General features: G+C 39.0%; 1 protein-coding gene across 1 annotated transcript in view; it reads right to left on the reverse strand.

Moving 5' to 3' along the window:
- The window catches only part of JMJD1C (jumonji domain containing 1C), a 158,551-nt gene that overhangs the window by 93,846 nt on the left and 49,826 nt on the right, over positions 1 to 14,879 (reverse strand). The window contains 1 exon segment of the mRNA XM_066324248.1: positions 12,676 to 12,840. Coding sequence (XP_066180345.1) covers positions 12,676 to 12,840 — 165 coding nt within the window.

Consider the following 14,879-nt stretch of genomic DNA (forward strand, 5'->3'; position numbering starts at 1 on the left):
CATACAATTCTGCCTCTCCAGGTGACAGCCTGACATCAGTTTAACGGGAAGTTCAATGAAAGTTCTGATGCAATTTCAAACCCATAACTGCTTTTTTCCACAGGACAGCGTCTTACCAGACAGTAGAAAAACATCAATAAATAAATGCACACAGTGATTCTATTTTAGTTTTATGTTATTTTCAACACAATGGGAGTTCTAAAAGACATCTCTGACTTAAGGTAATTCCTCCACGATTGTCCATAACTGCCCCCAAGTACTGCTCCCGAATAAAGGGGGCCAGGAATCTTAAAAGATGACTGCACACAAATGCCTACCACTCTGCTTGCCAATAAACAATCAATTCATTACCACCTCTCACACTACCTTGTAAATGTGCCTTACCCGGGAAGTAAACGAGAATCGATTAGGTAGGTCCCTGGTAATCTAATAGAAGGAGATAGCTCAAAAGGGGGGGCGGGGGGGGGGGGTTGGTTTTGAAGAATGGGGATGCCCATTCTTCAGGATTAAAAGGATTAGCATCTTGCCTCAAACTTCAGTAAAGCATCTGATCCCAGCAACATCAAACAATCGCTTTACAGAGGCGTTGATGCTTCTTCATGTACAATTCACTACTAACAAGATTCCTGAAAGGAAGTGTCTTATGGTGCATTTTCAAACTCTCCTTTCTGTACACTACAAAGATACACCCTGTCATTTCTGTAGCACTTTATGTAATCAGGATGTGAAGAAAAAGAGTTGATTTTAAATTTAGAAGCAATTAAGAAGTTTAATGAATAATTTGGACTAAAGTTCTACAGGTACTAAAAGTACTGTAATTTAGAACAGTAAAAGTACTACTACAAGCAAGAGCATATGTGAACAAATAGAAATTCTGGAACCAAAACCAACAGGCTTTAGCCTGGTAAGAGCCTTACAGAACACTGAGCCATAGGATCATAGAATATGCTGAGTTGGAAGAGACCTACAACGATCTCCTATTCCAGCAAATACACCAAAACACATAGGAACACAGTTCCCTAAAAAGCCGGTTACACTCAAATGCAAAAAAATTCTGTAGAACAAAAGATTTTAGCTGTATTTATATTTATATAAAGTTTTAATATTATACTTTCCAAATAACTAAATATATTGGCCAATGGTAAGAAGTACTGTTCAGCTCATTTCAGGATGCAGCTAAATGTCTCAGTGATTCCAACATCATCTGTCCACTCACAATCAGCCCTACTAATCAGTAGCTTATTCCCATTGTGATGGTGCTATACAGTTTGCAGCAATTCAGTATATGCATTTAAAAACTCAGTACAGCCCTTCAAATTAAACATGTAAGAATTTTTCAAAGCCATGTGAAACTAGAGCCGAGAACAGAAATATAACTTTGCATCATTTATTAAAAAGAAATTAGGTACTTACCCAATGTCCTAGACTCGAAATTGATGAGAAATTTCAAATTAAAATACTCTGTCAGGATTTTTTTCAGAATGATACATTATATGTAAGAATAATTAATTTTTTCTTATACAGATCTGTTCAAAAATTGGCTAACTAATAGACTAAGACCCTTCCACAAAGCAGTCAAAATGGAACACAACAGCAGCTAATAAAGACAAAAAATCTGAACACAATCCTTTTTTTCCCATGACTGGTGGACTCAGAGTTGGTAGACAAAAAATAAACACTATATCATGAATTGTGTTAATAATTCACCAATCTGTAAATAAGAAGTCAGACTTACTCAAGGTTAGATGAGGTCTGCTATATTTCTCTGGTAAAGTATTAATTACTGCAAAAGGATATTTCTTTTAAACAAAGATCAATTCCCTAATCAATAGCAGTCTATTTTGATTGCTAACAAAATCAGCCCAATGAATACTTTCCTGAAATTGTTTTGGTTCTCTAAGACTTAATATAGCCCTAAATTTATAGTTCTTAACATAGATTCACCTTCTGGTAGTAAAGATACTGTATGTAACAACGCTTTAAACATGCAATGCACATTAAATAAGATACAATACCTCAAAGACTTAACAATAACTGTTCCTGAAGCAATCTCAGGCTCTACTGCAAGGAAGTGCAGATGAGTTAGGGAGGAAAAAACCAATCCCAAACCAAACTTTCACGGTTTGTCCTTCCCCCATTTACAGGAATGTATCAAGAAGCACATGCCAGAAAACCAGAAGTGTTCTAAACCCACAGAGAACATTAAGTGGTTTGTTGATACCTGAAGAATTAAAAAAAATTAAATGGTTTCAGTGTTGTTTCATCATTTGTTTAGGACTGACATCATCTTAACAGGACAGACTTTGCAAAGAGAAACACAAGTGTCTTCAGTTTAAGTTTTTGCTTTTCCTTTCGAGAAGTCATTGGACATGTCTTTGCCATTTCTACCCTTGACTCAACTTCCTGATTTGGCCAGCAGCTAGAAGGATGTTAATCCAAGGGTATGAGAAAGGAAGTGGTAAAACATGTTCTCAGCCCTGGGCTCTGCATGTGCACAGCAAATGGATTTTGAACCCACAGCACAGAAGTAAAACCTATATTAAGTGAGGACAGAAAAATTGCTCAGCAGAAGAAACCAACCTGTGCCTTGAGCAGCCTTCTCCTTCATCCTACTCTCCCCATCACTACTCCCTCACAATCCCAGGTCATCTATGATTGGGCACTTACTGCATATTAGTTGCCATGATGAGTGTGTGACCTGCAGGCAGCCAACATTTCCATTCCTCCTGTCCAGCTGGGCCAAATGGCCACCAAATCCAGGAGGGGCTTCAGGAACACTGACCATATCCATCCCAATATAAACGGTGCAACACCAAGTTCAGAAAGTAACATGTGCTCCCATACAGAAATGCACCTGGGAAGAACTGGCAAGTACTTCAGGAGACTGCTCCTCTGATAGTGAAGTCAGAAATAGAGAACACAGGGGGTTTACTACTTCAGGGTTTGTTTTTCAAAAAAATGCACATGATAGTCACTTTACTACAAAATGAAGTTAGGAGAAAGTTTAGGATGCTAAAAATACAAAATACAGATTCCACTCGGCCATTCTCCTCGTGTAGTTTAAATACCTCAAGCTGACAGTCTGTTCCTGAACTTGCCTATATTCAGTTTTCTCCGCAGCAGTAGAGATAAATTTAAAAAGCAAACATATAAGATGTAAAACATCAAATTATTGCTAGAACAACTCCAGCAGTGTATGAGATTGCTGTGGAAATTCGACTTTTCCTGTCCTCAAGAAACTGCCATGTATGAAAAATATTGCTCATGATAAATATATCACGGACAGTCCATTTATAATGCTTTAGTACCTATGATTTTGTTCTCCAAGTATTTGATTTAGCCTGTTTTAGTGGAACTGAAGGCCTGCAACATCTGCCAGCAAAGAAATGTCTCACCAACATCTCATTTCAAAATCTTTTTCAAATGCAGTGCCCTGAGAATGACAAAAAGGAAACAAATAAACAAACAAAAAAAAATCAGAAGTGATCAATACAATTCAAGTATAGACAAGGCATAATAGAAATAAACAAGAGCATTCATTCTCACATATATGTCTGCTCAGTTCACAAGGGCTTAGTGCTAACTGAAAGAATACCTTGTGTGATGGAAGGGACAGAGATCTTGGATCTGGGACTGAGGTAGGTTAAAGCCACAGTGCCAAGAAGGGGAGACAGCAGCATGGCCCTTGCAGCATCAGCAAGAGGCCTAAGCAGGAAGAGTTGCCTTGTCTGTATGTCAATAACCCAAATTCAGGGGAAGCTGAAGGCTTCTCTTAGGCATACCAAAAAAGCCTCCTTGATTTGAAAAATAAAGAAAAAATACATTTTTTTTAACCTAAACTAAGAAAACAGTGCCTGGTCCTGACTGCAACATGTTTACTTTACTGAAACATGAATTTCACCTGAAGCTCCAATGTCTCAGCTCTATGAGAATGGGAGGAACAGGAATGCACCAAGCCCTGTGTATCCCCAGAGTCATGTAACCTACTGAAGCACCTTTTACAGAGAAAGTCCTTCACAATTTGGGTGGGGATTCCACATTGCTATATACATAAGTTGGATATTGAGACTTCATACAACACATCATGGTATTCACTGTTACACACAGAAGAAACTGCTGGAATTCTGGGAAAGAAGAACACAAAACTCATAAAACTCTAATTATGTGCTTTCTATAACTTATCTTACTCAGGTAAGCATGATTAGAGCAGTGCTTCAGTATTGCACAGCTGACAAGTTATTAATGCACAGAAACAGCAGTGGAGATTTGAAGAGTGGGAGGTTTTCAAAATTAGCTGCTAAGTGGATATGACAGGTGTAAAGCCCAGCTGCTCCTACCATCACCAGAGAAACACTGAGCAGCATCTGGGGATGGAGGGCTTCTGGCACAGCTTTCCTGGACAGCCACTGTTGGGATGGAGGACAAGTACCCTGCTGACCTCTCTCCCTCACTGTATAGACTCTCAACAGGTATAGCTCAAAAGATAGGCTTTTTAAAACATGTTTTTAACATATAGAGAAAAAATATTCTGTCTGTGTGTATATCTCTATGCACAAGATCTATAAATACACACTCACACATACATATATAATGTAGCGATTTATATTATAAGTCATAATTTATATAAACAGCAACAAGTAAGACAGAGTGATGAGTCTGATGGAGATACAGAGTCCTCTTCCAAAGCTCAAACTCTGGAAGCTCAATTTCCACAATACTGTGCTGAAATAATCACCTGCATCCACCAGCCTATTATCCTGCTCACTGTGGGATCTCCAAAGTAAAGCGGATCTTTCTAATTCACTGAAAAAGTGCAGATCATCTAGACAGCTACAAAGCAATTTGTTTTCTTCAGCACAAGTGAAAATTTTCTTCCCATAAATGCTGTAAAAAAAAAAAAATCAAATACTTAAGACTTTCCAGTGAATTCCAGAGAATCCAGCACACCTCATGGCTCTTCTACACAAAGAAGCTGTGCAGCAGGTCAGCACTGAAGCCAAAGTGTGAACAGTTCAGATATATTGACACTAACTCCAATACGGCTGGGCTAGTGACAGTATAACCATATCCCAAATCAGTCTACGTTTCAGCAACAGTTATAAATATCAATATGCAAGCAGTCACCCTGCACTGAGCTCCCTGCAGCTGTGGCTTCAACTGCTCTGCTTCAAGTGCCAAGCTTGAATAAGGAACCTCAAGATGCTTTATGTCTGTCCTTCACAGAAAGACATGTAAATCATCACCAGCATTTCAGTGTGCTCTGACTTTGGAACAGGTGCAAGAGACAGAGGCACACTCAGCTGAGAGCATTGCTCAGTTACAGCTGAGGACAGGGGACACTAAACTGTATCTAAGGGTTTTTTTAACTGGCACAACCCTTGGAGAACAAGAAGTTCCTTACTAGCAGGAAAGAACCTGAGGTACACCCTGGATGCTGCGACATACTAAAGCAGATTTCCCTCCATGAGCTGCCAAAATGGCAACTCCCAGGCCAGTATGATCAACATGAGTCGTGGTTACTGCAGAATACTCCATTTTGTTTGGAATTCTGTAACTTCTATAAATGAAATTAACATTAGGAACTATTTCTAGCACAGCACTTAACTACAAAAAAATATTGCCTTTATTTTATATACGTAAACATGCTTTTACAAAACTAAATCCTTTCACACAAAAAAGCATCCCCATTGCTTACAAGTGCAAGTTCAACAAGAAGGGAAAAACGAAGCCAACACCTCAAGAGAAAAAAACGTTGAAAGTGCAGTAGTTTAAAGTGCACAGAAATCGCCAGGGCTCCATGGAAAACAGCACTGCTTTCCACCCCATCACTCATTTCCAGAGAGGGAAGCCACAGGGCAACACCCATATTGCATAACAAAGCATCTAGGGAGGTAGATTCCAGTTTATTGCTCCTCATTTGGGGCATGTCCTGGGAAGGTAATGGCCTCTCCCTAGAAGGTTGCAGGGAGAACAGTGACTCCCAGTAAGGAGCAGTTTAAAAGGAGCAAGTGCCAAAGTACACAGGCGGGATGTGGTAGTGCTTGAGACATTTATGTTCTGTGGGAATATTACAGTAATGTACTCTCCAACAAAGTAATCTTTGAACCATCTCCAAGTGCTGTTTCTGCATGTTACTGTCTTTCACAATGCAGCAAAAATCAGGTCATTTATGCTCTGCTGAGTCAGTTACTTAAATTTGCTCTTCCCCAAGCTCTAAAGTTTTCCAAGAAGCTGACAGCTTCCAAGCATTTTCTCCTCTATTGCATGTATCTTATCTTTACCCCATATTACCAAGGGATTCAAGCATTAGGATTTTGATGCAGAGAATGGAGTTCCTGAAAAAAACACTATTAATTTTTGATTGTTTTCCCTGGAAGCTACAGCACTTCCTCCCCTCAAATTTTGAAATATCCTCAGAGTTTTTACTTATTTTTAGGACTCAGAAGACCAAGTCTTCTCTTTGCCTTACTTTCCATATAACACAGTATTCCTTTGTGAATTAATTTCTTGTTACTGCTAGAGTATTTTGAGTGTCCACTGAGGATTTAATCATAGTATCTGGCAGTGTATACCTCTATTTTTCATTGTGCAGAGAGAGAACAGGCTGCAATGAAGTAACTGAATATGCAGAGGAAACATCAGCAAAACCTACAGAAGCTCCTTATTTTGACAAGGATCAATATGAGCCATGGGATCAACATATAAAAGAGAAACTTACTCAGAAATGCTAAAATTAGATCATCAAGCCAAAGAAGAAAAATCCTTGGGAGAGTGAGAAAGTGATAGTGTGTCACAGTATAAACAGAAATGAACAAGGAACCTGTTCTACTTTCCATTATCATGCCAAAAATAAAGAATTTGATTTATCTCAAGAACCTCTGGAAACCCTGCAGAAGCTTGTTGTAGAAACCGTACCCTTTCTCCTTTAATCGTGACACAAATGCCAATAAACTGGCACTTGAAAAGTATTTGCTTCAAAACCCAACACAATCAAGCCAGCTGAAGCAGAATGCAGTCAGGCAAAGGGATTCTGCAATTGACAGCTAGGCCAGAGGGGCAGAGAGGGAGGAGGGAAAAGGGCTACATACGGTCAGAGGACAAGCCTTCTCTGCCATGTGTCCAGGAATGCCACTCAGATACTTTACCACCAAGTAACAAGCAGTCAGCACATGAACATACTGGGCTCATTTCACATCTAACCAGAGCAAACACATCCACTACCACCCCCAAAACAAACCTCATCTTGTTCTGCAAGACGACCTCCTCATTAGCATGACAGTCAGACTGAAGGCCCACAGTCCCACATGTGCCACTGGCCATTGTAAATCAGCTCCAGATTCTCACAATAAAAAAGGGTTTGTCATTGCCACTGAAGAGTCACTCTTGTGCCTGTTTTTGCTCTAAGTCTGGCTAAAGCTCTGTATTGCAGAGATTCCCAGGCAAGACTGTTCTCAAGCCATCAGCTTAGCAATGATTTCACTTGTTCCAAGGAAGAGAAACAGGCAAACAGACATGCTCTTCTTTTTACTGGGGCTGGGGAGAGGTTGAGTTGTTCCTCCAGCCTCCCTACCTTAGAAGATATGCATATTCAGGATCTCCTCATGAAAATGTATTTTAGCTTTTATCTATATATTCCTCAGAAACACAGAACTCCAAGAGAACCAGTTCTTGCTGTATGCCAACCCCAAACTGGGAGTGATAGTTACTGCAGGCCTTTGTAGTAGATGAGACCAAAGGGCAAATCTGTTGGTTTGACAAGGCGAGTACTGTAAAGCTAAATGAAGCATTGTCTTCATATTCAGAGCAACAAACTCTGGTTTCTTCTGGTTTATTATGTATAGATTCATACTGAATTCACAAGCAGCACTGGTTGGTTTACAGGCATAAAAAAGGCAACACATACTTCCCAAAACACGGCATAGTCAGAAGAACACACATGAAACACCCTAATTCATTTTCATCCCAGGCACCCAGCTCTGCTCTGCCAGCTAAATGTATCATTCCCCAGTCCTGTTTTTCATCACAGTATACTGAGTCAAACTGTTTACTCCTTTGAGATCTACTCTGCACAAGACCACCAGTTTCTTCCAAAAGGAAGAGGCCAAAATAAGATAATACTTTTCCTTCTCTCTTCTACAACAGCCTCTTCCTTTCTTGTTGCAGAAACTTCATGTGTGCCCTCATTCAATGCATTTGCTTTCCTCTACATCCAATTCCAATCCTTTTCTTTCCAACCTCCTGTGTTCTGCTAGATCTTTTACCTGAAAGTACAAACTTGCCATAACCTATAGACCTTAAACTTATTTAATCATAACTGCATTTTCCATTACTGTTCTTTCCTTATTTTATTTCCAAGCTGATGGAACATGCTTCTTAAAATGCCTATCTGAAATGTCTCTCTTTCATTTCTATCTGTAGACCTTCTATAATAAATTTTTGTTTCAGCATATCATTCAGGTTTCCAAAACCAAATTGTTAAGAAAAAGACACTCAGCCCACACCTTCCTATGCCTAAAACAAGTACAGTTGATGCTGTGGAAAAAAATGAAGTGCTCTCTAGGTTTCTACCACAGTGCCCTCTGCTAGTAAGTCTATCACCTTAAAACTTTTCCTGCACATTATTCTATTATTCTCTAAAATGTCTCTAGCTGCTTCTATCCTTTGTCATCTCTTTTTCTCCCTCCACGCTTTATTTCTAGATATTTTAATGTGCAATTAGAGAGGCAGTAATTAAATTCAAACTGACAGCTCACAGAAGCATTCTGTTCAGTCCACATTAAAACCCTGGCTCCAATTTGTCACCCTGCCCACACACACACTTCCATCTCCCTCTTGGCTGCGGAGGGGATACCACCATATTCCTAAGACTTCAGACTGAATTGTATCATATGCATGATTTTATCCCTGATCTCTAACATCACTGTACCCAAACTATTTCTACATTGGTAAATTAATTTACTCCCCCTAAAATACAGCTATTCTTTATCTACAAAGAGGTCAAAAAATTTTGTTCATCTTGTCAGTTGCTGCAAAGAATTTCTGAGAAATTCAAAACCCAATTCTGCCTCACTTTTGAAGTACTGGTGAACCCTTAACACACCACTTTGGGCCTATCACTCCCTTTTTGTATCTTTGTGACATGCACCCCCTCTTATTTACCAACTCAAACTGATGCCTTCAATTACAACACCTTATCTTGGCTACTTTAAACCCCTGAATGTGGGAAGGCACACCACTCACTTCCACTTACCTACACTTTTTTTCAAAATCCATACTTTGATTTTTTCCTACGCTAACACTTTGGCCAAGAAGTTTTCTGCTGCATTGACACCTGTAAAACATCTCTATGAATTCAAGGTAAACAACAAGTGCTGTTCATCAAACAACATCTTCCCCAATATCCAGGCTACACATGCACTGACATTGATTATCACTATTGCCATTTCTTTAGGCTCCTTGACAGACTTTTCTTCTATGATTGCAAACACCTCACATGCAGGGTGATTTCCAATTATACCAGCTAGGCAGCCAAGTCCTCCAGTGCTCCCAGGAAATCGTCTCACAAGAGGAAAAAAGCATTTGATTACAGTGTGAACAGCCTGAGGCACTGCAGTTCCTCATTCCTTCTCAGCCTTGCACAGGGGCAGAGGTATCCAGTCACATGAAGTCATCACAGTGAAGCTTCTTATAGGGCTCCAGGTTCATTTACAGCCAACTCTTCATCGGAGGCACGAACTTCACTTAAAAAAAGTATAATCTCATCATGAGAGAAACTGAATTCAGGTGATAGTCCACCCCTTTCCTGTTACTGAGTTTCTAACCAAGGAGAAAGAGACAGTACTTCCCATGTCATCCCTTTCTCAGCCTGACTATAGAGCCTAAAATCTTAAAGCACAGTCACCCAAGGTCAATGGATGCTTTGCTTTCACGAATAGCTACACCTCAGGCACTCTGGCATTTTAAAATAGCAACATTTGTGAACAACTTGCATTCCAGAAATTTCATCTATAAAGTGGAAATTACATCATCTCACACAACTGAGTGATGAAAGCAATCAGTAATTGTGGAGTACTCAGGCACTAGACTGATAACTACCCACAGAAAGCCCCACAGCAATTGCAGACCTTGTCTTCTGATCAGGCTTGAACACCATACAGTAAACACAAGGTATATTAATCAAGGAAGAGGAGAAGGTGATAAGAACCATCTAAATAAGAAAGCAGTATTCATTCACTCCACTGAAGGCAAAGATTCTAGAGAAATACTACATAATTTTTTCTAAAATATTGCTTTGCTGCATTTACATCAGTATCCAAAATAAAGCTGTGTGAAAAACTTTGATTTTGGTATACATGATATATATATATGATTTTTTTTCAATATCATTCACATGCACGGGAATGCTTGAGACTTTTCCTTTAAAGGCCACATCAAGACTCAGCTTTTTCAAAATGTGCATATTAACACGTCCACACTTAGGATTTCACATTAAAGTGCAATTATTCCTACTGCTGTTTGCAAATCAATTTTTTACCACCTTTTTTATGTTTTCTTCTTTTTAGTAAGTCTCGTTTCGGAAAATAAACAAACAAAAAATGCCTCCACAACCAAAACACACCACACAAACCTTCATGGAGCAATGCACTCTAATCCACCAGAGTGTTCTGACAGTCTGGTGACAAAAACCAAAAGTTCCAGGCGAGTTTGAGCACCCTCATTATTCTCCACACCATGGTGTACTCAGAGTTGTTGTTGATACAGAGCAAAACCTTGGGAGGTCTCTGTGGAAGGAATCTGTTCTAACTACAGCTAATAACCTGTATCTGCACTTTCCCTCAAATATGTTTTTTTCTGGAATGGATGACTAGAGGGTTTGACTCAGGAAACAATTGCCAGAACATCTGCAGGCAGGCCAAGTACAAGTGCTGAGAACTTGTCATTCTTAACATCTGAAAATTGTGACCTGACAAGCTATTTGAGCCTCACTTCAGACTGTATGATTTCAATTTTTAACACTAAAAGCACGAGACAGATCTTTTTAAAACCTTTCTTCTCACGCCTATCAGCTGCCTTAAGAATAAAAGTATTAAAAAGATAAAGGAATGGATAAGAGAGATGGAAGAAAAGGTTTTTGCCTTTTGCTGGATCAGCAAAGTTTGATAAAAGTGTTGGCTAGAAGAAAGTGTTTAGATTGAACCTTTCACACATGAGCAAGTACATACTTTCAACTTGTGGACAGGATGAGCAGCCAGACTAGAATACTTGATAGAAATATACCCCTTCCAAACCCAAGAAGGATCTCTGTCCTAGAGAGTGAGATTAAAAGCATGTAAAATAGCAGAGTACTTAGATACTAAATTAAGTTTTTAACAGATTTTAAAATACCCATCTCAATCAAGAAGAGATGGGTGGCTTCAAAGAGCAAATGACACGACCCCCTAAAACTAAAAATTCTTGCTGAAGGCTATACTAACTTCCCTGTACAAGCAAATATATGACAGCCTGTACATCCAGAAATGTAATTTTTGTATTTCACTCAAGTACATTGGCACAAGCATACAAACTGAAGGAATTCCTGTAGGAATATTAACTGAAGAGGAATAAGTCAATCCCAAATCATCTATGGCTTTTTTGACCAGACTGCTTCGCGACCTTCTGCGTGACTGTTCCCACCCCAGTTTCAAAAAATTATCCCACAGCAGCATTCCAAGAAATCCATTAGGTGCTCAGAGACAAGAATATGAAGAGTATATTGAAAGGAAACAGATATAGCAAAAGCCAGAGGGAAAAAAAATCATGATCTAAATTCATTATGACTGTAAATACCTAAAAAAAAAAAGAGTAAAGTTAAAGATATTAAGCTTATTATCAAATATATCTAAGACTTCCCTTCACCATTTTCACAAATTTGTTGGAGCCACCTTTCACCCACCAGTCTGTGAGCAATCTTCCCCAACTGCATACAAAGCAAAACCATCCAGTACAGGAGGTTCCCAGAATCTCACATCTATTTGGCTCTTCTGAAGACTTTGATAGCACTACTAGTTTCTTTGGAGAAAAAAGGCATACATGTTTAATGCCTTTGAGATTATCTCATCAGATATATCTGAAGGCATGCCACAAATGCACACAGCCTCCTAGCAGTTATCTCAACAGCTTTAAATGCTTGGGCACCAATCCAGAAAGAACAGTCACAAATATCACCTCATAAACCAGGCAAACAATTACCACTTACTTGATTAATCTTTTCTCATCTTTCTGAACTCTGACCTGAATTTCAGATACCTTCTTTGTGGAAGCTGAGAGTATCACAAGCTTAAGGGTTTACTTTTCACCTTAATTTCAATCTTCCCCAGAGCAGTAAGATGTGTTACTGGTAAGTTTATATTTGTAAGATGCTTTGACTATGTGAAGTGACATGAATCCTATTTCGTCGCTCAGAGACCACTTTTGCAGTGCTTTAGGTTGATTCAAAAAGGAAGATGAGTGACTATTATCACATCACTCCACTCCTCCAACACAAACATGCTTTACTAGTTTTTTTTCTTACCCTTTTTTTACCTTTCTCCCCCTCCATGCTCACCACTTCCCACTGGAGTAACCTAGACAGTTTCTTAGGGACAGAATTAAAGAGACTTAAATGCTTTAGTAAATGCAATTTTTAAAGTATCTTACCAATGCAGGCCATTGAATTTGTTTGATCTTTGATCCCTGAGTCTGGCTTGGGTCCTTTCTTTTCGCCCAGACCAGCTGGTACTCCACCAAGAAGGTTGCAAAATCTTCATAAACTTTAACCCATTCTCGCTTTTCCCATTCAAGGTCATCAAATTCCACATACACCTGGGGAAATTTAGGAAAGGAAAGGACATTCATTATTGCATGTACACAGCATATGTTCATCTACCTGCACTTTTCAATGCGTACATTAAAAAAATTAACGCAAGATTTTTTTTTAATTTCCCATTTTAATGCTATGAAATTATATAATCAATTCCTGCACCATAGAAGACAGTTTTCTTGGCAGTGCCTTTGTGCTGAAGAGAGGAGAGTTATATTTACTAAAAGATTACCACTAACACTGGGTGTCTTATGAACAAAAAGCATTACACTAAGTATTTAATAGTAGCATTCAAGTAATACATACAGCTATCTACATGATCAGTAACTTTAAGAATACTTCTCATTTTCAGTTCAAATACATGTCATGTCATACAAACCAACCAACCAACTGGTTTTAAGGGACAAAGAAGCAGCTGTCAGTTGGAACAGCACCAGAAAGGACATCCTGAGCCTGCAGACCTTGCTACTACAAGTCCAACACACAGCAGCTCACAGAAGCAGCTCAGTTTCTTGCTGTTTCTGTCCTCTGGCAATCTGGCTCAAAACACCTGACCAAACCAAACAAGAAACAATACCACCACATTTTGTTTCCAGCTAGATTAAGGTGGAGCCAGTTGGTAACTATTTGATCTTGGGCTATCCCTGTCCCTCCCCAGCACAGAACAGCTGTACCTTCTCCCCTCAGCTGCAGTCACTAAACTATTAAGTTGAATACACCAAACCTTTTGTCTCCTCTTGTGCAGGGCAGAGGGAACTCAAAGCTATCCAAAAGCTATTTGCATTACCAAACACAACTCTGCTCAACCAATTACATTTCAAAATTACAGAATTTATTTTAAATTTTAAAAGCCCTCAACATAGTACGTTGTTCCCAATTATGAGAAATTTCGTAAAAGAAATCAGCTAGCAAAATACAGAAGAAGTCACTGCTTGTTACACTAAGTGGAGAAGGAGGGAAGATGCTTTCCTAACCTTCTGAACTTGCAGCCCTCAGCCACACCCAAGGCAATTTCCAAAACTGGAGTTTCTTCCTCTATCTGCCTCTGAGAACTTAAAATCATGGTCACAGAAATATTCTTCTCTTTTAACTCTGGTTAATTTTAGGCCTACAACATACTTTCTTGTCTAGACTTTCTGTCTCACACTTTCAAATGTGTACTACACTGTGCTCCTTCTCATCTTGTCCTTCTCCCTTCTGAGAACACAAATTTCTACCAAGCCACTTCTCACTCCCGTACCCAAGGTCATCATCCCAGTTTTCCCCCCCAGATATTTTTAACCCACATTATTCCCACACACCTTCCTCTTCCCTCTTTAAAGCATCAAATCAAGAAGACCCTCTCACCTCCACTGTTCATTACTACAGCTATTGCCTCTTATTCTAACAAAGCAAGGAGAAAACAGCAGTAAAAATGGTTTTCACCAAAAAAAGCCACTTTGTAATAACTTAATTTCTAGAGACTAATTCTAAAATATATAATGAAGCTGCAGAATATTAATTTCTTAATCAAAAGAGTTAACAAGAACAGTTAACAGTAAACAGAGTAAAACTTTAAAACACTGCAGGAAAGCACATCATATCCCAAATCATTCTAGCAGCATTCATTATCTTGTATTTGCAACTACTCTGAACCCTTCTGAAGAAACATTTATTTGTAAATTTTGTCATCTGATCAATTGTAAAGACAACCTTCAGTGACAGTACAGTTAAAAATCATTCTCTAAAGTCACCTTCCTCCTGGCCACTCCTCCTGCAAATTCCACTCAATTACTTCAGACTGGTCAAATAATTTTGTTTTGGTATATGGAAAGACACTTCACTTGGGTAGTCTGTAACAAGGTGTTAGGAGGTTAAGCACCAGACCTCACACAGCAGTAGATTTTAAAAAAATAGGAGGCAAGGGTAATCAAGTGAATAAATATTTTTGAAAAACACAGATAAGTCTAAAGTGGAGTTAACAGTTTAGAAACAGCCACACTAAAACATACTGTATCTTCTGGACACTGGCCAAAACTTGTGGATAGCTGTGATACAATCT

Source organism: Sylvia atricapilla, chromosome 8, assembly GCF_009819655.1.
Source record: "Sylvia atricapilla isolate bSylAtr1 chromosome 8, bSylAtr1.pri, whole genome shotgun sequence".
NCBI classification, from domain to species: Eukaryota; Metazoa; Chordata; class Aves; order Passeriformes; family Sylviidae; genus Sylvia; species Sylvia atricapilla.